This window comes from Boleophthalmus pectinirostris, unplaced genomic scaffold, assembly GCF_026225935.1.
Source record: "Boleophthalmus pectinirostris isolate CB_2022bp ecotype Guang Dong unplaced genomic scaffold, ASM2622593v1 HiC_scaffold_10, whole genome shotgun sequence".
Taxonomy (NCBI): Eukaryota; Metazoa; Chordata; class Actinopteri; order Gobiiformes; family Gobiidae; genus Boleophthalmus; species Boleophthalmus pectinirostris.
In genome coordinates, this window is record NW_026570971.1 from 16,606,983 (window position 1) to 16,634,940 (window position 27,958).

Consider the following 27,958-nt stretch of genomic DNA (forward strand, 5'->3'; position numbering starts at 1 on the left):
AAAAAATGTTGTGGAGTAGAAAGTACAGACACCTGCTCTCAAATGCAATGAAGAAAAAGTAAAAAGTATCCACTGAAGTATTTATTTATGTATTTATTTATTTATTGCTCATGCGATTATTTTGTTGGCATCAATTTAAAGACGACAACAACAACAACAACAACAAATCTGACAATTAACATAAATACATATTTCTACCATTATTTGCCTTGTCTTTGGTGCATGAACAAGTAAAGTACAGCACAGATATCTAATTTTTTTTTACTTTAAGTACGGTACTTTACTTACTTTGTTATGTTTCACCATTGATTATAAAACTAAGAATGGCTTTTGAATCATTTGAATTAGTTAACAGATTTAGTCTTTGGAGTGATGTAAAATAGATTAGGCCTAAAATAAATTCAGAATAAAATTATTATGCATATTTTATCCTAACCTTGTGAACTGATCCCCTACTAATAGGACTACTAGGCCTGCAACAGAATACTGCTGGAAAAAAAAAAATTGCTGGAATGTGAAACTATTCCCAAAATAGTTGTAGTTATAAAAAGCCACCACTAGATGTTCCCACAGCCGTGGTCGCTGCTCTCTGAGCTCGACTCTTCTCCTCCAGGTGGGATCCGCGCCTCCACCGCAGCAGCAGCAGCAGCAGCAGCAGCAGTACACAGCGCTCATCCTGCCTCCCTCTCCAGCGCGCTCACTCCAAGCATCGGCGCTCAAGGCGAAGGAACAGTTCACATCCAGCCCATGATCCAGCCCCGTGTCACTCCAGTCTCCACACGGAAGCTGCGGCAGAAGTCAGGCTGCGCGCAAACACGGGTCCGCTTCCAATACGCGCTCTTCACGGAAATGGTTCACCTGAAGAAGTTTGGGGAGTGAAAAGTTTTGGAGAAACGGTAGAGTGACACAAATTCAGATGGAGAGGGGCTAGGACAAGCCATTTGGACCAGGAATCTCTTTAAAGGTAAAAGTTTTGTTGCTTTTCTTACATGTAGCCTTAACAAAAGAGAACTGAAAAAAATGTTGAGTGTGTTGTGGATTGCAACATATTTCACTTGGCACTCAGGATTAAACCAAAATTTAAATTCTGTGACGTTCTAAATTCAGACTCAGAACAAGTGGCTTTTTAAACTAAACTATATGACATAATTCTAATTTGTTTTATTAGGGCTCACCTTGTGTAAATTGCTGGGTTAGTCTTAGCATGCGTGGAAAATTAGGTGTGGGAGATTTGCTTAGCATGGCCTTGAGGGATCCAAAGCACAGGTAATTCAAGACCTTATAGTCCTTCTTTCAGCTTTATGACAATGAACACTATTGTGCGTGCCATCACTGACCCATGAACCTGATTCCTTGATAGCACATGTAGTGAAACTTTTAGTATGTTTTAGTGCATGTCAAACACATGCACTGTGCACCTCTGTGTCTGTTTGCCAATCCTGAACTTTGCACCTGACTGTTATCAAAATCCAAAGTTTTGGGACTGTCAAAGTTTCCAGTGAGTTTAATCCTGTTTACTGCTGTCTCACCTCTTATACCTTGTGGTAAGAGAAGCCATTTGTTTAGTAAGGGTGTGTCACATACTGGTGCTCCTTAAGTCTTCTCCAGTCCTTCCTTGCCAGGGCTTGTTACCCTTGGAGATCTCAGGTGTTATGTAAGCAACAGCTCAGGCCGAGTTACCCTCTGAGATCATGATGCAGCTGATGACACGAGGTAGGTTATGTAGGGGGTAGCTAGTCCATAACACTAGGAAAATTCCCATATCCCGATGTGACCAGGTAAGAGATGCATTTTTGCCTGAAGGGACAATTGAGCAAGATGTGTAATGAGCATGTTGCGACTATCATACATGATTAAATATGAGAAAGCTGAGTGAGTGATGCTTTGGTGTCATACAGGAAGACCTAAGGAAAGGTGTGAGGAAACCCCTGTCTTGTTGTGACAGATTATCAAATAAATGAGATTGTGGTGAAGACGTCACAGCATTCTTTTCACCTCATCTGGGAAAATTTGATTAATAGCTAAAGGGGCACGATCAAAGAGCACAGTGTTTTGGAAACTTGCTTTGGTGCCAAAATTTTAAGAGTGCATCCAAGGATTTGTCAAATAAGGTGTGGGGGAAGATTCCTAAATGTGATGTGAAAATGATTTAAAAAAAAATCACATTTATACATTTTTTGTTCAATTCACTATTTTTCTTCAAACGACAAATATAAGTGTAGGGTACGTTATAAAAAAATATTTGTGTTAAGTATACTGCTACTGTTTGGGGGATATGGGCAATTTATATTTTCATAAATGTTGGCATGTATAACGTCACTGTATACTCTTATTTTACAAATTAAACTGTAAATTTAGATTTAAAAAAAATTTCCCATCACCTTTTATTGAAGCTTTTTTAAATATGTATATATTTTTTATTACAGACGATTTAATAAATATTTAAATTGTGAATATATCCAAAACAGCATATCCTACTTGTATTGTTACTAGTGCTACCACCATCTGACACTTTTATGCTGTAATACTAGTACTACCACAACTACTACCTTCTACTTCACATATTACTTTGTACATGAAGTTGCAGTGACCATTACTTCAGCTATAATACATCTGCTTAGTAGCCTATTATATTTATTGTCGTGGAGATTGTGGATGTTTCATACACGATGTCAGAAGTGACTTTACTATCGTGTCTGACTATAATGTTTTCTCCATGTGACTTTTAGTCTTGACTTCGAGTTCCTTGTTTTGCACTAAAAATATTTCCAGAAAGTATTTTTAAACTTTGTGTCCAGCTGTGTTTGTCGTTGCCATGATTGCCCGACAGCAATCTTTCTCTTTCTATGTGGCATGTTACTGACCTAGTGTCCCGGGGGCTTCAGCTCCTTCAATACGGCCTCGGTCCAGACAGGAGACCCTTGGTAACCCCTGTGGCAAAGCAAACACCACACATAGCAGAGATTCGCCTGTGTGTCTGCTGGCAGCCGCATGTGGATACTGCCAGGGAAATTACAGTTTTCTTTACTCTTATGGGGAAAAACAACAAACAAAAAGAGTAAGTGGTTCTGTCACTTTTCCCTCAGTGACATTAAGATGCTTTTCTATGATTGGTTCTCAGCTTGTGGGAAAGAGACCTCAAAGTGGATTATGTTCAGGATTTGCTCTATATTTTTTGTAGAGATAAACCAATATTTGCACTTTTTAGAGCATATGCTATCTCCTTTAAATCTCTAGCACAGGCCGAGTTTATGTTTTGTTTTGGGTGACCTGCTTCCTAAAGATACCCATAAAACTTCCTTTGAAGACTTCCAAACAAATAGCTAGCTATTAAAACATGACTACAGCTTTTTTGTTGTCAAAAAAGAGTAGAGGGTGAGTTTTTAGAGAATTTAAATTACATAATCTGGAGGAGACGCAGATACATGCCCAAAAATATTAGCAAAGCTTATCTGCCTTTGGTTTCTTTGGATTCGGAACAGTGCCATTAAAAAACCCATATCAGTTGATCTCTAATTTTTTAATTGTCCCGATTATGCTACTTAAACAATATTAAGATCAGAAATGTGGTAAAACGTGCTTGACTGAGGTTTAGTATCACAAAAAGTAAAATTTACCACAAAACTGAACTGTATTTCCTTATTTTAAAGATTACATTGTAAGTTTTATTTTCATCTTAGACAATATATAGGTTATTCCAATTCTAACATCTTTTCCCTAAAACAACTGCAGTATCAAATTTCTTTCTACATTCCTACCTCCCATGTTGCACTGCTGACTTTGATCTAAATATATGCTTCTTAAAAGTGCACATTTTTCATACAAGTTAGTGCAAGTACGGTTTTCTTACTCCTAAGAAAACCCTTGAAGACAGCAGCCAGAGATTAGTTTTTGCTGCATTCCCGCAAAATGGATTTCGGACTGCAAATATGTACATTGCTGTCCAAACATTGTGTAACCCAAACCATGTGCTCTTTCCTCACTGCTAAAAACGATAGCGTCAACTTCTGTGAAATTTAATCCGAACAATACTGTCAGTCATTGCACACACAGCGTCTTACTGTAATCTTATCTACCAAATATCTCTCATGTGTTTGCTATTATTTGTGATCCTGTCCGAGACCACTGTACTTGGGATGGAACTATGAAGGTGGGCAGAGGGGAGAAAGAAAGAACATGAGGCGGAGGAGGAGGGGCGCGAGGGGCGGAGAGCTGGAAAGGGGTGAAAGCAAATTTTAGAGAGAAGAGTTCCTCGGTCGGTAATTATCAATCTCTCAGGAATGCACCCAGCGTTCTCAGTAGACAAGCCGCTGCATGGCTACAGTGGGCCCCGCAACACGCCAGCGTACATAAGACGAAGCACGGATCTCTGTACCAACACACACTCCACTGACCTCTGCTGTTTCAACTTTAGCCTGTCATTATCGTCTTATTGTAGTCAGGCCCTGTTTATTTATATCACTCCTGTTACAGTCTTTTTCCTAAACTGTTTCCACGACGTTACCAAACACAGGAACCTCAAAATGTCTGTTAGAGATTGTCTTCCAAATGCTCTTATTGTTATGAGTAGAGAACATAATGGCTGAAGTGAAGACCACCCCAGACTCTATTGTATTTTTCCGCTTTGAAATGGCATCGGTCTGGCGTGTAGTCATTTGGATATCAATTTGTCATAGAAATGATCTTTATCCGGATTTTACGTGGGTTATGTGGTTGTATTATTGTTTTACGTATAAAATTTCATATAAATATACAGTATATGACTAAAAATGGGGTTCTTCTATCTAAGTGTAGTTACTAGTCTTGACCACTGCAAATCTTTTTTTTTAATACCAGGGGTGTCCAAACTATAGCCAAATGTGGACCTCAATTTTTGTTGACCCTTGAGCCTCCTGCTGAACTGACCATAGACAGTTCGTTTTTACTGCAAATCAATATTTCTATCACTGTATTGCATTATTATTGTGATACGGACCAAAATCATGCCTGGAATTAGTGTTGCAAAACTTTTTAAAGGTGTTGTGGGTCTGGAAAATGCTTCTATCTGAAAGTCTTGCCGTATTGAACACCAGTCTACAGCCCATTGTTACAATATGTGTTTTTATATGCATCCTTCAGTGAAAAAAAATTGGAGACCCCTGTCAAAAACATTGAAATATCGATATATCGTATAGTGTTTAATGTGATGATACAGTATTGATATCGTGGGCTGCTGTATCGATATATTTCCAGTAGTATTTTTTGGTATATTTAACTAAATAATTTTGTCACAGTGCTACAGTTTTGTTGCTTGTTCAGTGGAAAGAAAATTGTTTGTGCGATACATTTGAAATACTCACTGTTTTGATGATTAAAATTGTTGTGTTTCATTTTAACTTTGCACAAGAAGTGATTTGACAAAGGCTTTTAGTATCACAGCCATGATATAGACTTTATTTTTTATTGAACCATATCGAATCGATTTGAAATATATTGCATCGAATCGAAAGTGCACTGTATCAGGGTATGTATCGTATTGGCAACTTCTTTTTACATTTTTTAAATATATTTTATTTAATTTTCAACATTTTACACAACACACTAGAGCACTCTGAGCACATGTTTGAGTTTTACTCATTACAAAAATATTACCCAATTAAGCAAGACACACCGACCTGGTCAAACAGGCAAACCAACAGCTCGCCAGCCTGTACCTGAGCCTGTACCTGTCTGTCTGTATAGTGACATTGAGATCACGGGCAAGTAGTCAAGCAGAGGTTGCCATAACTCCATAAAGAACTCATCGTTACCTTTCATTACCTGACTCTTTCCATGGGTAAGACTCTAAAAATGTCTTTATATCAGAAATAGTAATTTAGCCACCAACTTTAACTGACTTTTGTCTGCCACTTTGTTTAATGGTGGCAGCCCCAACAGAAACCAACCTGGATCCTTCATATCGGCAACTTCTTAATGATACCCACCCCTATTACTGAACTGCTTATTTCCAGATATAGCAGTTTGCAGCTTGTACATTAGAGCTGTTCTGCACTGAGTCTAGCCCAGACAAGGTTACTTCAGTCTGTTCTTGACAGTGTTGCGCTCTCCTTTTGTTTGATAATGCCTAAATAAGACGGCAACGCCCAGACCGATGCCTGCAGCTAGGTGCCATCAATAACAACAGCTTTCTCAGAAGATCACTTGGTTACGGTTGGAGTCATTAAAACAGTGACAGTTAAACTATGAACTATTAAACGTGTGAATCCTATAGCCAGATTCAGATGTCATTCACTCATTCAGACAGAGGACTGAAGTGTTGATGTATGACCTTTTGGTTTAAGTGAATGAGTCCTAATTCAAACAAAGGTGGCAGCCTGTATCACTGCCGCTCCCTTGTCCTTGACTACAAACAAAGTGCACTTTTCAGCCTCTAGATCACCACTGCACCTGCAACATTGTCCCAGCTCTGAAAACATAATTACTTTGCTATGTGTTTGAAGTGTTGCTTTACTCCCTAGATTAAGCCTTTCTGTCCGGCTTTGTTGTAAATGTAACAAAACTTGGCTTTCTCAGTTTCTTCAGCAGTTTGTCAAATAAATACACAGCTATACTAAGTCAGCAGGAAGAACAGTATCTTATCCTAGATTTGAACTTTGGCTTACTGGTTAAATATATGCACTGTGCTTCAGGCTAGACAGATGTCAGAGCTTTGTCTTCATTTTGGTGATTCCCCCCAAGAGCGAGAAAGAAAGAGAGAAAAATCCAAAACTTTTGACTTTTTGCTGACAGAATTTTTGCATTTAGTCATACACAGGCCTGTCACAATATCCAAATCTCTCGATATGCATCTCACGGTACAATATTTACTGCAATATTTTGGAGAGGCTTATATAATTGTAGATTGTTTAAAATATTCTGACAAACTTTTGGTATGAATTATTTCCGTCATAACCCCAAGAATTCAAGTAAAAAACATATTTTTTCATGTTATCTGCACTGAAATTATGTGGTTTCCGATGTTTATAAACTGTTGCTACTATAAAACCATGTATTTAAGCAAAGGAACTTGTAATTTGATATATTGTGACAGCCCACGATATTATTGTGAGACTTTTGATGATACAATATCACAATATTTGGGTTATTGTTACATCCCTAGTCTACATCATAAATATTGCCCCCCCAAAAATAAACAATAAGTTGATATTGAATGTTTTGATTATTGCAATAACAATATTTAGAGAATATGAATAAATTAGGCAATCTATCAGAAATGCGCTAAAATGTGCTGGTAAATGATGTCTTGTCTGAGTATTTTATTATTATTATTTTCATCTTAGACAATATACAGGTTATTCCAATTAAAAACTTTTTCTCTAAAAGCTACAACTGCAATATCACATTTTTTTCTAGATTCCTACCTCCCTTGTTATTCTTCTGACTTTGATCTAAAAATATGCTTCTTAAAAGTGCACATTTTTCATACATGTTAGTACAAGAATGATTTTCTTAGTCTTTATAAAAACCGCAGCAGAACAGTTTGTATCTGTTATGAGTCATAGAAGTTATTAATTCAACCTTCTACGGGTCAAAGCTTATAATATAGCCAAAAAATAACAAACAAAAAAAATTCAGTAGAGCAAAGAAAATGCCCACATGACAAATACTGACTTACCAAAAATTGTGCTTGTACTGAACGTTTAGTCCATATATAGTCATTATCGTGTCAGGCCTAGTTGTGCTTTATATTGTTTAAGTTTGCATAAACCGAGGTGATACGCAGTCACATGTGAACACACCACTGTCAAATAATCATTTAGTGCAGCAGCTATTGACATCGCGGTGAGGTTTGCTACGCTCAAACTCCTCTATGTCCTGTCCAATGTGAAAGCCATTGACGTCTTTTGTCAAGGATAAGTAAACAGCGTGTTGGAACACATGCCCGCTCTGCCTGACAGCTCTGGGATAGAAAAACCACAGAGAAAAAACAAAAAACAAAAATGAAAACAAAAACATTAATAAGCATACCCTTTTTAAACTTTTGATTAATATGCTTAAAGGGAAGTTATTAGACAACTTTTTGAAGGGCCTTGAAGTACCTTTTTGTTTAGTGTTAATCCAAGACTGTTTACATCATGCCACTTTTCTGACTTCATTGTTTCTGTTTGAGTTAATGGGAGTGGTGGTTAGAGAGATTAAGTAATTGCAGAGACAATAAAAGTGCCTTGTAATCAAGATGTCAGCATTCTAAGTGTGCTGAAGTGTTGCAGTAAAGTATTCAGAGCATGAGAGGGTGGTCAGCAGGTCAGCTCCAGCACCACAGAGCAAAACATCAAAAGTCTCTCCATTTGGTCACAGTACCTCTTTACGTAATCGTAACATGCTTTGCAAAGAAAAATACACTCATTTGTTACTTTTTCATTTAAAAAAGCTTGATTTAAAGGTAACCCAACTTCTATAAATGAACATGCGGGAAATATATCAAAATGAAATCATATATTGCGTTTTTTATATGTAACAGTGCAACAATTAAATATTTTGTATATAGTATATCAAAAACATCTTTTAAATCTAAAAACAACACATATATTGATATTTCTGCACTTTTGTTGCCAGGTATGCAGTCCAAAACCAAGAAATTTACCGGTACATTTAGCACATTTCTGATGCATTGCCATGATTTGCCATCTGAATAATACTGTTAAAAAATCTACATAAACTATATTTTTGTCAGTATTGTCTCAAAGTTACGTCATAGGAAAAGAATGAGTCACTTTAACAATGACTATCTGTGTTCATTGTGTTTTTCAAAGTAAAGTGAGAAATTCCAGCACACTTGAACTCAAAGCCCAAAAGATTTATTGAGACTAGTTTGCTTTATGCGTCATATCCATTACTTTTGTTTGTCCTGAGCTTAAATTGAAGGTTGTGTGTAACCATGGCGATGTTGTTATGGGTTGTCTCTGTGTGACAGTCACAGTGTAAGTGGGTGGTCTGGTGTCGCTGGCCGTGTGATGAAGAGCCCACCCCCTTCGCCCCCTCTGCTCCCGTGAGGCGTCTGATTAGTGGTGGCTGTGGTCTGCGCACATGCATGGATCTTACTCATGTTCAAATGACTGTAATTTGGGGCAGGAGAAACAGCACTTAGTCCAGGGAGAGGCCTAGTTCTTCTCTGAGCAGAAGATGGATGCTCTTCACTTGTTTCCTTTCACTAAAACACACTCCCTATAAAAGGTTCAACTTCATGTCAACATGTTCTGCATTAAGCTAGACTGAAGTGCTTCACTACCTGCCTATGTAAACTCAAGAGGCATTGTGCGGGACTTGATAAACTCGCCCCATGCAGACCCGCATATTTTGGACGTGAGCTTTAGGGAAACCTCCCTTTCTTGTAAAGCCAGACTCAAAATAAACTTGATTCATACTCTAAAGGAGGTGGTGCTTGCCTTCTCTTCCTGACTGCTGTGGGAAGAGTGTTTTGAAGTTTATTATGTTGTGAAGGAAGTGGTGGAACATACCTTTCATATAGTACCACTTAATAAGTGGAAGTATGTTGGTTTAGTTACTTGTTGTTTACTTGTTCTGTATGCTCATTTTTCTATGTTATGGTTGTTTTGTATGGCGAATTGCAAAGAGAATTCTTTAAATACTTATAAAACTTGTTTGAAACCTCCCATCAAGTGTGGAAAGATATAGTCATTGTCATATGTAACAACTAAATAACATTAGCGCATCAATCAATCTATCAGCATAGCTATGATGTAAGTATCAGTGAATGAATAATACCATTTAAGCCAACTTTACACACACAGCGTGCTAGCCTGGGAACCAGAATACACACCTCTCCAGTGCTTGTATCATTACAGACTGGCCAAGCAAAGAAAATGCAGTTCACAAAACCGAGCTGTAATGAGGTAACAGACACCTAATATCTTGTCTTTATAAAGAAAAATCTTGTTGTACCGGTAATTTAGACCTTTAGACCTCTACTCTGTTCTGAAATGTGCTGGTTTTGGTTTCTATTTCAGTGTTCACTCAAATGTTGATGCTCCTGGGGTGATTTAAAATGTGCAATCTGAACTAATCTCAACTTTTTAAACATGTATCGCAAATATAGCTGCTTGCTTTTGCAGTACTTGGTCAGAAAAATCACAATTAAGTTTGTGTCTGGCTGCCATAGTTACCAAAAGATCTCAGTTTCTAGTTACCGGGAATAGCACTTTTTCTCTTTCTTAGTCTTAACCTAATATCTTTGTCTTGTCTGTACACAAGCTGAGACTTCTATTATGTCGTCCACTCCTGTGATGCTGAGTTCACAGTGTCTAATAAAGCACACAGCTGGTAGAAGCTAAAGATCCCCAGGAGCACGGCTGGGAAATGGTTCAACAAGGTGAACACATGAAGAGGATGATCTCATTGTGTAGACAGGAAAAGCATGCCTTCAACACGAGGAGGACGAGTGCGAGGTGAATGAATACCACGGACAGAACGGGTTGTACAGTGGCGAGTGTCAGTTCTTACTTTGCTGTGGAGGCAATGTGTATGAGCCTACGGGCGCGGCTTTGTGAATTATGACTCTGTGTTATGGAATGAAGGGAGCGGTGCCAGCGCTTTGCTTTGCGGGACCCAGAAGTTTGGTTTTAGAGACAGAAGGGGGTCCGCTGCAGCGTCTTGAATGTCTTGTGCATAACTTTGAAAAGAGTACACACATAACTGCAGTGTTTATTGGTCGAGCTGCTTGTCCTATCATTATGGACATAACTAAACATTTCCACAACAAACAATAGAAAAGAATGGTTTGAAATCCTGAAAGTCTTAAGTTTGTTTTCAGAACAAAAAAAGTTCACATGTGGAGGCCTGAAACCTGTTAGACTTGAACAATCCATCATTGTTCACTGTGGTCGAGCTCTAAATGGAGTCTCTACATGCAAAAGCTGCACAGTAAAAGCATATAGACTATTAATAGATCATCATTCCTGGGAGGCAGAGAGCACAGTTTAATGTATTTAAATTGAAACATGTCTGGCTTCTTGTTTTGTCATTTCATCCTTAACAGTTTTTGCAAATACTGGAACAAGACATAGTTCTAGTTAAGGCTGCAGCAGTTAATCTCAATAATTGTAACTAATTGATTATTAAATCCACTTCTTCTAACACTTCTAAAAATGGGAAAATGTACAAAAGCAATATTTGTTTGACTGGTGGATTAATAAAAAAAAGGTGACTAAAATAAGCATTAGTTGTAGCCCTTGGTCTAATATAAATACACCCAAGATTGTTTTTATTCCTAATGGTCACCATCTGCGTTTTCTTCTGTCTCTGTTCAGGTCATAACTCCAGTGAGGCTCATCATGTCAAACCGTGATTCTTTGGGATATGGCGACCTCCTCCCGCAGGATGTGGTGGATATCTTCGCCCAGGAGAAGAACAGCAAGAAGGCCCGAAAGCAGCAGCGCAGTCGCTCCATCGGCCGAGCTCTGGGCTGGCTCAAGGGGAAAAAGAATAAAAACTTGGGAGATAAGACTCAAAACCCAGGGTTCAGACCTGCTTTTGACTTGGCCCTGGACCTACACCCTGCTGGTTACCAGGGTACACCCAAGGGAGCACAGAAGTCGGGAAAGCAGGGACATCAGCAAAGCAACAGTCATGGTAAGGGTCCACAACAAGTTATCTGTTTTCAAAATATTAACTGACACTGAAAAGTAAATGTGAAGACCAAAATAGATGAACCAATACTGACCTTAAAGTTAGATCAATGGACTTTGAGTTTTCATGCTACCAGCCCAACAAACCAACACAGCCAAACCTAAACGCCCTTTGAATCCATAGGGTGTATAAATGTAAATAAATATTTTATTAGATATTTGATATGTATCTTACGGTCCTCCACACAAAATGTAAATACAGTAAATGATCTGAAGCTATATTATGTAATACTGCCCATTAATGCTAATACATTCTTAAATCCGTAAAGTAACATGAGAAACTAAAATGAGAAACTGTTGAGATTGAGCGGTGGGAACCAGTGAAGGCTCCAGCTCCTTGGCCCCAGGCATGTGTGTGTTTGCTCACTGCCGGGATGTTTGTTCAGAACCACTTCCTGGTTGCTTTTCGACCTTCACCTTGCTTTGTTTGCTGTGAAAAAAATCTCTTTTAGACGCTGATACCATCACCTTGCTTACCTGGTCTGGTCAGGTTACAAGTAGAACAAGCTGCTGTGCACTTGGGTGGGCACGGGGTGAGTATTTAGTTGTAGAGGAAAGTACACCAAGTAATCCAAAGTGCTTTATAGACAAAGAAAGAAAGACTGAAGCACAGATTCCCCATGTTTAGGTCCTCTGAGTGAGATGGTTCATATGGCACTAACATGTCTGAGACTTGTACACACAGAGCTGCTTTAAAGGGCTCATATTTGACTATTTTCTGATCTACTTTATAATGTTTTTTTCTCATCACAAACATACTTGGAGTTGTGTTTTGTTTCATTCACACATATTTAACACACAAACTCTGCATATTTCGGCTGTGTTCTTCTCTCAAACAGGATACATACTCATACATACTCATACAGGAAATGCTCCACTGTGTTTCTAAACTCTGTACACTTTTACTAGAATTAATTTAATGATTTCAGACCTGGAATTGCCCATCTCTACTGAATTAAAGGTAAAAGGAGCTGTTAATTTGAAAACTATCACTGCATGATATCACAAGGTGGAGCAGAGAACATTTTGACCTTTGAGATGTAGACAGACTAATAATAAACGGTTACTCAGACATGTGTGAATGAAACAAAACACAACTATGCACTTTTTTGAGGAGATAACAACATTCTAACATGGTTTTAACCTCACAACAGACATTTTTGTGTAATACATGACCTTCAGAGTTTATGTTTGTGCTCATACTTCCAGGTCTTAATTCACTCATAAGATGTTGACTCACTAACCATTGATTGCCCTCACTGGTATACTTCTTGTTTGGGCTTGTACTTAAAGTACAAATATATGTCATGCAGTACTCTTTCATAGTTGAGTGGCACTTATTGTCTACTTTTACGGTAAGCAGCTCTAGCCTTGAGGGATACTGTCAGAACAAAAAGCATGAACACCACTACAGTGTTTTCTTAAGACTGTCTTTTCTGACTTATACAGTTTTAGATTGTTGCTTTAGAGACAGGGAACAGTTTGTCTAATTCTTTTTTTACTGTTTTTTTATTGCATCTGGTCGAGTAGGGAGAGGGAGAGTTGAGGGGATTCCCACATTGGCCCACATAGTCTAAATACAACACTGATAAACATCTCTTGGTTATGGTTAGACAAATTTGCCGTCATTGTCGGGTTATGTAGTCTATGATTTACACGTGAACCACTGATGCATGTACACGCAGGATTCTGTAGGTGATGAGGTGAATTACAACATTGAAAGGAAGGAAATCAAGTTTTGTAAACACTTGTTAAAGAAACTATACTTTTGGATTATCGTCATGGATTGTTGAAACCAGTCTCATGGATCCTTGCTGTGTGTGTGTGTGTGTGTGTGTGTGTGTGTGTGTGTGTGTGTGTGTGTGTGTGTGTATTTCCTCTTTGCTTTATCTTATCTAGGATGGAGTCATCTGCTGATAGCCTCTTTGTTGTCTGGGATGAGTCTTAAAGGGAAAAACTGTGATGTATAAACTATAACCAATGTATTCAGTGGAACCAAAATGTGGTTGCTAGGTAAAACATTTATAAAAGAACATAACAACATAATTATAAAACAAAATAATTGCTTGGTATTTATAATTAAATTATGTTGTACCAAACCTACTACTATTACTTGTAGCATACTGTAAACGGGTAAATGCAGCCACGAAAGAACAACTCTTCTTATTCATTTGAAATCAATGCGTCATTTGTACTTCACATCAAGCCCTCTGGAACAGTATGTCAAAATAAGTCGTGTACATTGTTTCCACAGCCAACACAAACAGTGAACTCTACACGTGCATGTGTGTAAATGTTGATGATGTGTTGATGACTGTGCTGCCCACTCCACTACTCTAAATGCTTGTATTATGGGCACAGTGCCAGTTCATTAAGAGCTGTGCCAGCGCAGTTACAGGGGGGGAACAATGGCCTCTTTTGTTTTCCATGTGCACTCTTCTTCCTCTGTTCGTCCTCATACCGAAACTCAGGGGTTCATAAAACATGAAATGTACTCTGTGTGAGGAAATCCCATATCGACTGGGGTAACAACTCAATCAAAATGTATACAAGACACTAAATCATTTGTCAGTTTCCTTTTCTTGTCAGTTGATATTAGTCATCTGTCAGTGCTAATGTTGTTAAATTTCAAATCTGATTTGTTACTAAGGAAATGAATCCGTGTATCATTCGTTCATTTGTTTTTCAAAATAAAACCAAAAATAAGAAAACGAAAAAAAACAACTATTTTCTTCATTATTTGTCTCCAAAACCAAAATGAAAAAACAGATAACACTTTGTTTTTTTAGTTTAAGATTTTGTGTTTAAATGAATAATGGAAAAAACAGATAACGTTTCTACTTAAACTGCAATGCCGGACTGAACCAGGACTGAACCAGGACTAAACCAGTCTCAGGCCTGATCTCAGTCCCGTTCTGGTCCCGGTCTCAGTCCTTGTCCCTGTCCCGGTCCTAGTCTGGTCCCGGTCTCAGTCCTTGTCCCTGTCCCGGTCCTAGTCTGGTCCCGGTCTCAGTTCTGATCACCTGACAGTCTACATGGACGCAACACCGGGCCCGTCCTGACACTCAGTCCTGGTTCAATCCTGGTTCAGTCCTGGTTCAGTCCGGCATTGCAGTTTAAGTCATGGAAACGGGAAATGGCCGTTATCCGTCTTTTCCATTATTCATTTAAACACAAAATCGAAAACTGAAAAATCTAATCGGTATCTGTTTTTTCATTTTGGTTTTGGAGACAAATAATGAAGAAAATAGTAGTTTTTTCTTTTCTTTTTCTTTTTCTTTTTTTTGGGAAAAACAAATGAACGAATAATACATGGACTGAAATGGCTAAGGAATTTGCTTTTCAGTACTTGGTTTAAAAATAATAATAGAATCATTTTCAACACAAATTAATTGTAGTTTCTTCATTATTACCACATGGTGTTGGTTCTGGTAAACATTAAGACTATTCTAAAACTTTCAGGTCAGATTTTGCCCTATTTATGTCATGTTTTTTACTTGTTTGAATATGTGTCTAGGTTTGTTATTAAATCAAGTGTCAATTAGTGTCTCGGTATTGATTTTGTTTTTTCAAACCTTTGCTCTGATATGGATTCTGTGAACAAACAGTAACACGTCAACAGAGATAGACGCTGGACCCCTGGACTTTCCAAGATACAAATTTAAACATGTCTAGTTCAAACAATTCAGATATTTTTTCCTTATTTTCTTTCTTTTTATCCAATCTTGTTAATTTTAAATGCAGAATAATAAATGATAATTGTTAAAAAGTCCATGTGTCCAGCTTTTTCCTATTAAGATGACTTTTATTGTGTAGTAGTGAACAGAGCCTCAGTGAGGATGTCCACTGTTGTTGCACATGCAGATGGTCACCTGTTTGCCCTGGCACTCCCTTTTAGATTCCAAACATTCCTCAGTCTCATAAAGGTGGTTTGTTGCAGAAATAGAAAGTTGTGTGTGAATTTGTCATTTACTCCAGTAACTATTTACTTAAACAAAGAATGAATGAACTGTATGTGTGGGAACATTTGTTGATTATTGATGATTGACTTCTACTCATGTGGATACAATCTCGTTACCTGGCTTGGATTAGATCATTTGAAGCAGGGATCTCCAACCTGTAGCTCGGGAGTTACCAGTAGCTCTCCACCCCCATCCAAGTTTTGTACATATTGCGCTGAATAACTCACATTTGATTGATTAAATGCCTATTTCCCTTGTATATGTATAATTTTGATGCCTAAATTTATGCACTGATAACTAGATAATGGGTTATGTTTTATAGATGTCTAACTCTACCTCATCTTCAGCATACCTTGGCTCTTATATTTACTAAATTTCTGACAACTGCTAAAATGATTAACTCTCTGTCATTTTCGTTTTACAAAAAGTAGTTCACAAGAGGAAAAAGGTTGGAGGCCCCTGATTTGAAGTATAGTCTATGATTATGTCCAGATTAGGGATTGGCAAATTGATCAGTCATGATTTTCTATTTTATGTTTTTTTGTTTTATTAAGAACAAATAAAAAATGTCTTTCAATATTAATTCCCTTAACGTAAACTAGACTTTTAATTGTTGACATTTAACTGGGTCAAATGTCTTTCTTTGAGGTCTGAACTCCAAATCACAAAAGAAAAAGAAAAAATTTAATTCTGTCAATTGAACAAAACAAAAAATAAAATAAACAATACAAAAATAAATAAATAAATCTTTGTCCAGTTGACAGAATTTATTTTTTTGTTTTGTTATGATTGGGTGGAATTAAAATTACTCAAGCATATTATTGTCAATTAGAAATGACAGAATCTCAATCATGATTGAAAGTTGATTAACTGCACAGCCCTATGAGTCAAGATTGCATCCAGTACTTTTTTCTTTTTTGATGACTTGTAGGCCCTGTTTCTTTGTAGAAGATGACACTGTAACAATGAGGGCTAGGCAAACAGGTTTTGAAAAGAACCTGATAACGTTTCAATCCAATTTTAGGTCAGTTGATTTTGAAATTTTGCATTGCTTCACTCTGTTCTTAACAAGCTTTGCAAAGTAAGCATTTCTTTACAAGTCTGGTCAACGCGTTTGAGCAATATCTGACCTAAAAGCCAGAACTGCAAGTGAAAACAAGCCTGATCTTACAAACATGTGCTCTTTGCATGTGGGTACGATTCAATGCTGACACTGTGGGAACTGAGCAGCAGAGTTTTTCACTATCTGTATTTAGTAAACACTCTCACAAATGCGCGCTTGTAATCATAGGCTCTTACTGGGATTTCAATTTAATAGTGGAGGCGTCACCACACCCAAGAGAAGGCACAGATCAAATTTAGGTCAGAGAGAATAGTAAAGGAGAATTCCTATTTACGCTATGTGCCAGTTTGCCCTCTAGTCCCATCTGAATCATCTCCACTAGGGTTTCATTCAACTGCCTTTCTTCTCCTGTGTGGTGTTAGGGTTACCAACAGAGGGACGGCCAGGAGCTAAAGTTCATGCACTTTCTTATTTGGTATCATAGTAAAGTTTTGTAGTGAGTTTGCGCCGATAATTTTTACTTTCGTCACAAATGGAAAATTGCAGCGGAGATTTTGGCAAGGAACTGTGAGAAAGTTACTCAATGCTTTTTTTTGACTGGCAAATTTTAGTTTTATTTTTGTTTCATATGTTGCTTGTTGCTATGTAGCTTGATGTTGTGGAGATCAATAGTGTGAAACATGATAGGCCAGATGTAGTGGTGGTCGATGTGGCAATATAAAATCGAATTGTGATCTGAAAATGTGAAATTCGATCCATTTAAGGAGAGTATTATAGTGCGTTTCAATATTTTTCTGTCTGTTTTCCTCAATCTCTCTTCTCTGGCTCTGATAAAGAGTAAATGGCAGATTAAACCAATTGCATTTGAATATGAACCTAGACCTCTTAAGAAGAATATAAAGCTACTGTGTATGCCACGGATTTGACTCATTGATCTAGGCAAACAGTGATACACCTTTTGTAATCCCAAACAACAAATTTGTTGCATCCTTTATTTGTTGTGTTAACACATTGCATGAAAACTGTAACAGGGTGGTGCTTACAGTAAACAGGGAATAGCAGGGCTGAATATCTGTCATCGCTAAACGGATTTTGTGTACTGCTTATGTCTAGTTCTCACTATGGTGACACTAACAGGGCGCTTCAAGCTATGAAGTAACAGCACTTGCACTGGGTGTGTATTATTGGAGTAATGTGATCCATATTGTGTGTGTGGTCATGGAAGTCACATGACGCAGGTGTATCCGTTACCTGGCCTTCACAGCATGCTTTTCCAATCATGTTAATATTTAATCAATTTAAAGTGCAAAAGGTTCAAGCTGGACCTGGCTGCCTTCTGGTTACACAAAGTTGACTTTTAGCCGATCGTCTCGACGCTTCCAGTTGGGCTGGTGCTGATTAGATAGGCTTAAGCACCTGGCAGTCTCAGCTCCTCAGCTAAGTGAGTGTGCAGGGCTGTCTGCCTAGCACTGCAAAACAAGAGACAGGAGGCAAGTCAGGGCAGGGCCTGGAGGTGTGTGAGAGCCTTTGATTCTCATGGACCAAACCAGAGAGAAAAGTGTGAGTTTGGGGCTGAATACCAGTCCTCCTTTAATGCGAAAGGAGAAGCACCAGTGTGAGTTAGTCTGCAGATAAACAACATGATGCGGATGGTGCCAGCGTTTTCACACAGTCCGCGTTCACCAGGTCAGTTTTACTTTAAGGTTTTGGAGGACGCAGTTGGTGGCAGAGGCATGCGGGTGAATCAGTGCTTGGTCACTGCTTAGATCAACAGTTTTAACCATCAAGAAACTTACTAGAGTTAGTTTAAAAGAAAACGGAAGTATCTTCCGATTAAAAAAGCATGTTTACATGTTTTTTTTATCATAGAATGTAAAGTTATACAAAAGAAACAGGATAGGTGCACTTGACACTTGGCCTGGCATTCTCTATTACCAGCTTGTGGATACATGTTCCTCAAAGCAACAGTGCATCCACTGTCTGTGTGTTGTTGTTTTTTTCCTCTTGGGCAATTCAAGTTAGTTTACAAAATCACAGTGTTCAATTATATCAGTTATAATTCTGATTAAAAGAAACACAGTTGATTAACAAAGCCATCTTTAAATATAAAATATTTTGAATAAATGTTAAATATATTTGTAATCTCAAACTATGTATTCAGGCGCTTTATTGTTTAGCCGTTGTCATTTTCACGTATCATAAATTAATATTCAGTCTTCGAGGGATCTTTTTCAGATGACTGAATGTGATGATGTCATACTCCCAGATGGGGGCCAAGAGCCAGATTGCCCCATTGCTTATAAAATGTTTTTATTAGAAATCTTCAAAAGAAATCTTCACAATAGATTAGAACCTGTCTCGGCCCTTGACCTCATGTAACAACCAAATTCTGCGCAATAACGATGGGAATTCTACCTGCCTGTCCATCTCCAGTAAATCTGATATACCTTTTATAATGTTGAAAATAACAATGAAATCCAGCTATTCCATATAAAACCAACACAATGAGACTTTGTTCAAAATTTAAATTATAGAATTTTTGTGTAATTTGGTTAAAAACAATTGCCACATAATCCAGTGAAGACAGATGGTGCATTCAGGATGTTGGTGATTAATATGGATTCAGCTCTGATGTCAGGAGCTCTAATAATAAAAGCTGTTTATCAAGCGACACGCCCGAGAGTCAAGTCTGAACTAACATGGTAACAGGATAAGTGTTTTCCCAAACTAGCGTGACCTGCCGCATGCATATCACATTTCTCTGCATATAGGCTGAAGCTTTACATTAACTGTGGACTCCGAAATAATGATTGATTTTCAGTCTCTGACAATACGTGTAATTAACTTTTTTCGTCTTTTGTGTGAGTCATTCTCTGTGATCGCACAAGTACGCCTGTTTTCCATGTTCTCAGATGTCATGCATTCCTGTTCATGCACCAGGATGTAGACACTTCTCAGGTGGTTTCTTTCCTTTGGCGAAGCGGTTTGCTCAACATCAGCTTTTTTAATAGTGGTTGATCACAGCTTTGATCATAACAATCATCACTCAAGGGCAGTCTGTGATTAAGCACTGCCTTCCCTTTGTATTCTTCGTAGTTAGCAGTCTCTGTTAGTAACAATAGAGCACATTTTCACATGTGTGCCCATGTGCTGAGGAGGGCTCTTTTAAACATGTTTTTAATCTTCCTTTTAGGCCTCTGCACCTCAATTCACCTACTCCCCCTTGTGGCAAAAGTCTAGACTAATACCACTAAGTAAAAGTAGTGGTAGAAAAAAGGGGAAAAACAAATGGCTTACTGTGTTTGTGACTTGAATGCACTTGTTTGGATAACTCTCATTTTAATCTTTGTAATATGTAGAATCACCCCCAAATCCCTCCACAGGGCTTTCTCCCCCCTCCGCGTGTTTACACTTATGATCTTTGACCTCACTGGCCAATCAGAGGCAAGGGTGCCCTGCAGATGGGGGGCAACAGTGGGATGTTGGGCATCCCTCTCAGCGCTGACAGGACGAGGGAGGAGGCCAGGAATTAGGCTGCGGTTGGGATTACAGTCTGAGCTCTGATTGTCTATTGGCTCATGAGAACTGCATGGACAAACAGCCTGAGCGCAAACAAGGCACACTGGCATCATCATATCAGGAGAGCTACAGACTTCAGCTGCTTTTTATGGACTGCTCTGGATGTAGCTTTACTTTGGATATATTAATTCAACATTGGAGAAGTTATGGTTCTTCTTGTGGCTAGTCCTCAGTGTGACCACAGCAGTAATATTTACTGCTTTCCACCAGTTTTCAAAAAGAAAGGTGAGTGAAAGCGATACTGTACAATAGCATTTCTTTTATCAGACTTAATTGGTTTATGACTCAGACTAATTGCTCTTGTGTTTATTGTTGAGATGTTTAGCTATGACAAGAACAGGCTCAGGCACACCTCTCTGCAGGCAACAAAGCCATTAAATTGTTGTGTGCAGGCTATAAACTTCAGTCTCAGGTGGAGATGTCTGTTACTGTGGCTTTGTCAATTCTGATTTATGCTTCTTGAAAAGGTGTTATTTTATAGACATCAGTACACTGTTAAATGTCAAGTCAAATGTATTTTATATAAAAATAATCACAACACAAGCGCACAACTTGTCTCAACCCTATAAACGCATCATCATTAATAAAATCACGGTTGAGCAATACTAAATTTAGCTAAAAACAGTATTAAAATGTTGTGATATTAACATGTTTTGGAGAAGATGCTGTAGCTCAATTTCTGCTAAATGCCAGAGTCGTAAAGACGAGACAGTGATTGAAGTTAATATGGAGTGCCGTGCACGGGCCGGTCAAGGCTAATTCCAGCCTGGTCTTACTGACAGAGTGACAGAAGTAGGCACAAGGTGACTAAATCTGGCACCTGCCACGATTACATAAAAGTGTCTAAGCAGCTCTGTGTCCTCGAGGCGTGAACTTGTATCACATATGATAATCCGCCCTTTGCTGAGTAACTGTGTTATTTTTGTCTGTTAACTTTTTATTTTTCCTTTATGTTTTGCAAACATTATTGTGCACTTTTGTCCAGGCAGCATTCTGAATTACTTTTTAAAATTATTTCTACATGGTCTCAGTCTTTTCTAGTAGTAAAATGTAAGTACTCTTTCCATGTCTAATTCCCCCGCCCCATATGTACTAACTAATCAGCATTACTTTGCAGTGACAAACACCTTATTGCACTTGCTGTGTCCATATGGTCACTTTACTGTTACTGTAACACAGACATGATCCACACTGATCCCCCTCTCTCTCCCCTCTCTCTCTGATTCAAGCTGTCCCAAAGCGAGATGACGATGATGATAAGAAGACCCCAGCCCCCCATGTGCTCCAGGAGAATGTGTTTATTGAGGCTAGCAGGCCCAAGTACCTGGAGGACCTTCACAGTGAGGCACTGGAAGGACTCAAACTGATGCAACAAGAAGGTAATAGTCCATGAATGTGAACTGCTGCCATAATCATAATACTTCTCAACAACTAGGGTATATATGTCTCACAACTGTCCAACAATAACATTATATATAAAGTATATTTCTTTTTTCAGAGCGAATTCTTGGACCTGAGTATCACGACAATGAAAGCACAATTGTGAGTAACACAACATTAACAATCTTTTGCCTTAGAAACACAAAGCTGAGTCTTGTTTCTTTAGTCAACAACGTCAGCCCGAGCAGAGGTAGATGGAGGGGGCTTCACCACAGACAGCACCCTCCCTGACACATCCTCCATGGTCTCACTGCAGTCCTCTGTGTCTTCAAGATCCTCACGCTCTGGGCTCACACGCCAAGGTAAGCCGGCCTTGAATGAATGAGGACGCCCTCTAGTGATGTATTGTGGTACAGCAGGTAGATCGATGAACGCTGCCTTTGCTAGTTACAACGTCATATATATTTATTTATATTTACAAGTTACTTATTATTTTCTGGACTTGTTTAATCAATCTAGTTATTACAGAAACCTGTATACAAATTGGCCTACATTTGAAAAATACAAGGGGAACTATTGGCAAAATCTGACTAACAAAAAAAAAAAAAAAAAAAAAAGCAAGATAATGCTATCTCTGTTCCCCAAATTTAAGTAAAGTGATTGATTGTTTTATCAGGATCAACCTTCAGACCACTGAACTCTGGGAAAAAGCCTGAAAAAGGCCGGACAAGGAGAAGACACAGAAGGAATATAGGGGGTATCCCTCAGCATCTTCAAAGAGAATTTGGTATGTAAACTAACACAGAGAAAACTACGCAATAATAATTCTAGCATTTATAGTGATAATGTTTCTCTTTCTCCAGGCCTGGACAGGGCCGAGTGGACAATAAGTCCACAGTTGGAGGAGGAGATTTTAAATGGGGAATCTGATGTACCACAGCTGGCTGTGCACTCACCAACAGAGACAAACACAAACACAGAGGTCGTCCCTCCCCTGAACAGTGTACAGGAGGAGCAGCTCCGAGGACCTGCTCATGTGGACGACATGGCCCTGCTGCAGCGTGTGGGCCCAGTGGTGCCTGGAGGGGACAGGGCCTGGCCAGGGTCTCTGGCTGTCCCTGGAATGACTACTGCAGGCAGTGGTCAACCAGGACCCCCCAGCCCTGTGATGTCCATGTCCCCTCAGGCTGCATATTTGTCCAAAATCATTCCTAATGCAGTGCTGCCACCCTCTGTCGAGGTTGTAGAAATAAGTCGCGGGAGCAGCCGCAATAGTGTCCGAACCGTCACCAAGAGCAGTTTGATAGTGTCCAGCCCATCCTCGTCCCGTCCTTCATCCAGAGCCTCTACGGCCCGCAGCACCTCCTCCAGAGGCTCCACTATGACCTCCGCCTCTCGACAGATGCACTTCCACCTGTCAGACAGCTCCTGCTGGAGTAACTCAGACTCAGACACTTTAGTGTCTGATTCCTCCACTATTTCAAGTAGCAGCACCCCGCGACAGAGAGAAGACAAAGACGCATCTAAAAAACAAAACAAAGTGAGTGATGCATCAAAGGGTCCATCCAATGGTAGAATGATTAAGGGAGATGAACTAAAGAAAGATGGAGCTTTTATACGCAGCCTCTCTGTCATGAAGCCTAAAAGAGCTCCTCCGCCCCCAAGTCGCTCTTACTCTCTCCACAATAAAATGAAGAGGCGCTCTCGTGATCTGGCAGAAGTTAAGATTACGCCGAATCAAACAAGTGAGGGAAGTATGAAAAAAATCATAGACAGTCCTGGATATAATGCTGACACCAGTTCACTGGATGAATTCACTGGCTCCAAAACACCAAGTCCCCTAAAGTCCCAGCAGAATGTGGATTCCACTAACAATAATGTTGTCACAGATGCTTCAAATGAAAAGAAAGAAGCAACTCTATCTAATAATCATGGCACAGTAATCTCTCCATCCAGTGGCTACTCCAGTCAGGATGCCATGTCTCCCAGCAACTCATCTCCAAAACACAAAAAAGGACTGTTATCTAAACTGCACAAGTTATTCCCTGCATCCACACATGTAGAGGTATCCAAATCCGCAGTCACTCAGCCAGATGTCAGTAAAACCAGCAATGCCTCTGTCATCACTGTCAATGAGAATGCCTCCGTAAAGGCTTTAAGAGAACTTTTCAGTATCCCCCCACATCCAAAAGTACACGCCCCTCCTCCCCCTCCCCCTGAGGTATGGTCCCACAGCCCTCGCAGTATTGAGCTGTTGCTGGGACCACCTGCACCTGAAAATACCTATGCCATTGTGAAGAAAAACCCTAAAGACAAGAGACCATACAGACAGCCTCCCTCCACATGCGCAGACGGCGCTGTGAGAAGTTCGATTGAGGAGCAGAGACAAAGTAGTAATGTAGAGTCCAAGAAAGTTCATGTAAGTCAAGAAAGATCTGTGAATGTAGAGAATAGTAAAAGACTGATGCAGAATGTAGACCATGGAAAAGTACAAGTAAGTGCAATATTGAATGACATATTACTTAGAACAGTAGAAAAAGATGGACAGAGGCTCCCAGCCATAGCAGAAGAACATAAAAGCAGTACACGGAATACAACGAATCCCTCCATTTCATCAGCGCACATTTCTCCTCAGCTCCCCACCAAACAGACTGCAGGGGTCACGACTGTCATCTCAGTACAACGAGTCACCTCCCCTGAATCGTGCTGGCCCCCTCCACCCCCACCAGTGTCACAGGCAGGCCTAGGCAGTCCCGATGAAACGGAGTTCCCTCTGCCCCCCCCTCCTGACAATACTGAAGATGAAATAGTCCACCCGGTGCAGGTGCCTCCAGACAAGGCTGTTACTAGTGCATCAAATATGTCCACAGCTCCCCCCCTAAATATCCCTCCTCCACCTTCTTACACAGCACCTCCGCCACCAATAAAGACATTTGTGTTCTCTGAAAAAGTCAAAATGTTCTCTAGAGATAGTTCCCCTCCATCACCAAAAACAACTTCACCTCCAAAAGACGTCAAGCAATATAACATTTCTAAACCATCGCCTGAATCCCCTCCACCAGCTCCTAAACTTTCAGTCATTCCTCCACCCCCAGAGGCCCCCTGTCCACCACCCCAGGAGCTGTTAGCGGAAGGTCCCCCTTCAATTATCATCCACGCACCATCCACAGTACCCACTTTAGTGCTGTCAAATTCAAATGTTTTTCCTCCACCTGATCTAATCCCACCCTCTCCTCCTAGAGAAACGGTTATGATTCCTTCCATAGTGGCTGAGCTCCCGTCTCAAATAATTACCACCAATATTTTACCACCAGAAGACATTCCTCCGTCCCCTGAGGTAGTCTCCAAGCCCCCATTGGAAGACGCAGCTCCTCCAGTTCTAACCCAAGAGACTTCATCTCCAGCAGAAGAATCCCCTCCGGCTGCTGAAGGACCATCACCACCAGTAGAGGTCATTATCACTCCCCCTGAAGTCTCTGTCCCACCTTCTGAAGAAGTTTCTACTCTTATAAAAATAGAAGTTACTCAACCACTAGTAGAAATCCACCCAATACCTGAATTGTCCATTCAACCAGAAGATGTGTCTCCTCAGCCTTCAAAAGAAGAACCACTATCCAAAGATTTGCCTCCTCAATCTTCAGAAGTAATTGCAGATGAGCCCCCAGAACCCAAAGAAGAGCCCACCCCAGCGCCTAAAGAATCCCCCCCTTCAATTGAAATGCTGTCACCACCACAAGAGGTCGCTCCATCTCCACCTGAGGAAAGGCCTCCATCACCAAAAGAGGCCCCTCCACCTGAGATTGTGGTTATAGAAACAAGCAAACTCCAGGTCATTGAAAACTCCTCTACATCAGTTGTTAAAGTAATTTCTACTGCATCTGTGGAAGAGCGCCTTGAAAATCCACAAGAACCATCTGATATTCCATCACCCAGCAGTGATTCTGGTCCAGTATCGGAAGAACCAGCCCCGCAAATAGAGACTGAGAAATCAGAGGAAGATATTGTTGCTAAAAATGAATCCAGTCTACCCCCATGGAAGAATATTCTCACTCCTCCACAGAGTATTCCACCTCCTCCTCCCATCGAGCAGCCTACATCTGACTCTTTACCCTTAAAAGAACCAAATAAACCAGAAGAAGTCACACCAAATAAACCAGAAGACACTGAACAAGTCCCGTCACGACCTGAAGTTTCAACCACCGATACCACCACTTCTCCACAAGAAGCTGATGCCACTGTAGTTCCTTCGCCTCCAATAGAAGAAGTTCCTAAACAAGAACCTTCTTCAGATACTGGAGAACAAAACGAAGAACCAGCCTCTCTTTCCATAAAGGAAGAACTGTCTGAAAATGCTAACCATTCTAATGATCAAACAGTCAATGGTAAACTGGATTCTCCTAAAGCAGAAGATGAACTGAAATCTGAAGTCACAGCAACCCAGGAAAAAGAAACAGCCCCGCAAATCCAATCTGGCACAACTGATGCTCCACAAAAACCCATCAGGAAGTCCCTCATCATCAGCGCTCCGCCTTCTCCACCCACAACAGCAGCCACATCTCCAACTCTCCACAGAATCTCACCTACAACAACCATCACCAGGTCTCCTACAACTCTCACGCCCTCCATGAATCTTCAAGAGGCAATCCGCTTAAGGACTGCGGCACGATCGCAAAACGGTCCATCAACACGGCTTAGCATCCACTCACCACCAGGTTTCGATGTCCGCAGGTCTCCCACCAGCACAGCCAGCTTTATCTTCTCCAAAAGCAATAAGAAGGTGGTGATTGAGACCAAGTCAGAGGTCAAGGCAGAAAAGAAAACAGAGTTAACAAAGGCAGGCGTGGAACAGCCGGCGAAGAAGGAATTCAAAGTGCCTCCACCTGTAGCAAAAAAACCCAAAACAAAAACCAAAGAAGCAGAGAGTGGTGACACAACAGGACAGGATGCACAATCAGATGCTATTAGAGGTAAGAAAAAAGAAGTTGGTGATGACAAATTACTGTGTTCTTAATTTTAAATGCAAATAACGGGTTAGACTACTCATTTCACTAAAACGTAGTTATATAAGATTAAATTATATAAGATTTTACTGATTCTACCTAGTCTGACAGTGTTTATAATTATAGTTTGATAGACATGGGCAGCTGATGTGAATGTGACTTAAATAGTGGTAATCCATAACTCTTACCTCACAAACTAAACTAAAGCGCTTTATGTTGCATTTTTATATAAAAAGCGCTCTATAAATCAAGTTTGATTTGATAACATACTGAAAAAATGTGCCAAAGCTTGTCCCATCTATATACTGTTTTGGTAAATAAATACATTTGGTAAATAAATGTTTAATGTAGAAAAACATGAATTTTGCTCACCATTGTCCCTGCATTTTGGATGAAGTTTTGTGTATTATGATTTTACACAAACTTGCCGCTTGACTGGTATAAAACTGATACATATTCACCACTACTATTAACTCTGCAAACATATATGTACATTTAGAAACAATTAAAGCCTTTTGTATGCACTTTAAACTAAATAACTTCTAATAACCATGTTTGTTATCTTTCTTTCACTACAGATCACACAAAGAAACCAAATGGGACCGCAGGGACTGTTGGACAATAACTGTGGGCCTCAACCTGTAAAAGCAATAACACAATATAACACGTTTCACTTAAAGCATGATATAAAATCACTCAGACTGTTGCTAATGGTGTAGGATGCCTAATCTGCATGCAATTGTATTTGTAAAGAGGATTTGAGTTTTACCTATGTAACAGATGGAAATGTATCGCCATCTAGTGTCAGACGATGATTGTACAAACGATGTCCTGCTGAGTAATATTGTAGCTTTTGGTTACTGTTACTACAATTATTCAAAATGAGGCTTTAAGTTACTCATTTGTAAATATGGCATGACTGTACATTCACTTTACTCAATTATGCTGTCTTCCAAATAGTATATATTTGTTTTGAAAGTACTATTAAGTTATTTGTCACGAAAGTTCACTTGGGATTTTCAGATCATTTTAACACCCTTAATTTTACTACATTGTATAGCTCTTAATCATATTTTGGTTTCAATACCACATAAGCATATGAAATGTAAGAGTTACCTTTGGTTTGCATAGTTCCTGCTGCTTTCTCAAACGGAGGCTTGCCCCACCTGGCTAGACTGTGGGAGATTTCAGTTCTATTGGAAACTGATTGTAAAGACTAAAATAACAATGATTTATATTAAATAAATGTTTATGGTCTCAAATGTGATTCACTCTTTGCATTATGCCCAT

At 39.5% G+C, this 27,958-nt stretch overlaps 1 protein-coding gene across 3 annotated transcripts; it reads left to right on the forward strand.

The window, feature by feature from the left end:
- Window positions 1-652: 652 nt before the first annotated feature.
- On the forward strand, window positions 653-27,930 carry si:dkey-157l19.2 (uncharacterized protein KIAA1522 homolog). 3 transcript variants are annotated; one of them, XM_020919273.2, is made up of 8 exons: window positions 653-964; window positions 11,307-11,628; window positions 21,518-21,667; window positions 21,787-21,830; window positions 21,895-22,030; window positions 22,345-22,455; window positions 22,532-26,635; window positions 27,247-27,930. In XM_020919273.2, the coding sequence occupies exons 2-8, from the start codon at window positions 11,331-11,333 to the stop codon at window positions 27,291-27,293; spliced, it is 4,890 nt and encodes a 1,629-aa protein (XP_020774932.2). In that variant the 5' UTR covers window positions 653-964; window positions 11,307-11,330; the 3' UTR covers window positions 27,294-27,930. The 3 variants fall into 3 exon arrangements, with proteins under 3 accessions (XP_020774932.2, XP_020774934.2, XP_020774933.2); XM_020919275.2 differs by lacking the exons at window positions 653-964; window positions 11,307-11,628 and adding an exon at window positions 18,165-18,395; XM_020919274.2 differs by lacking the exons at window positions 653-964; window positions 11,307-11,628 and adding an exon at window positions 20,255-20,513.
- The last annotated feature ends 28 nt before the right edge of the window (window positions 27,931-27,958 follow it).

Excerpts from the sequence above, each read along its gene's own strand:
- si:dkey-157l19.2 (XM_020919273.2), top strand. The coding sequence starts at position 11,331 with ATGTCAAACCGTGATTCTTTGGGATATGGCGACCTCCTCCCGCAGGAT. Across the intron at positions 11,629-21,517 it reads TCAGCAAAGCAACAGTCATG|CTGTCCCAAAGCGAGATGAC; the intron begins GTAAGGGTCCAC and ends CTCTGATTCAAG. Across the intron at positions 22,031-22,344 it reads CTCTGGGCTCACACGCCAAG|GATCAACCTTCAGACCACTG; the intron begins GTAAGCCGGCCT and ends TTGTTTTATCAG.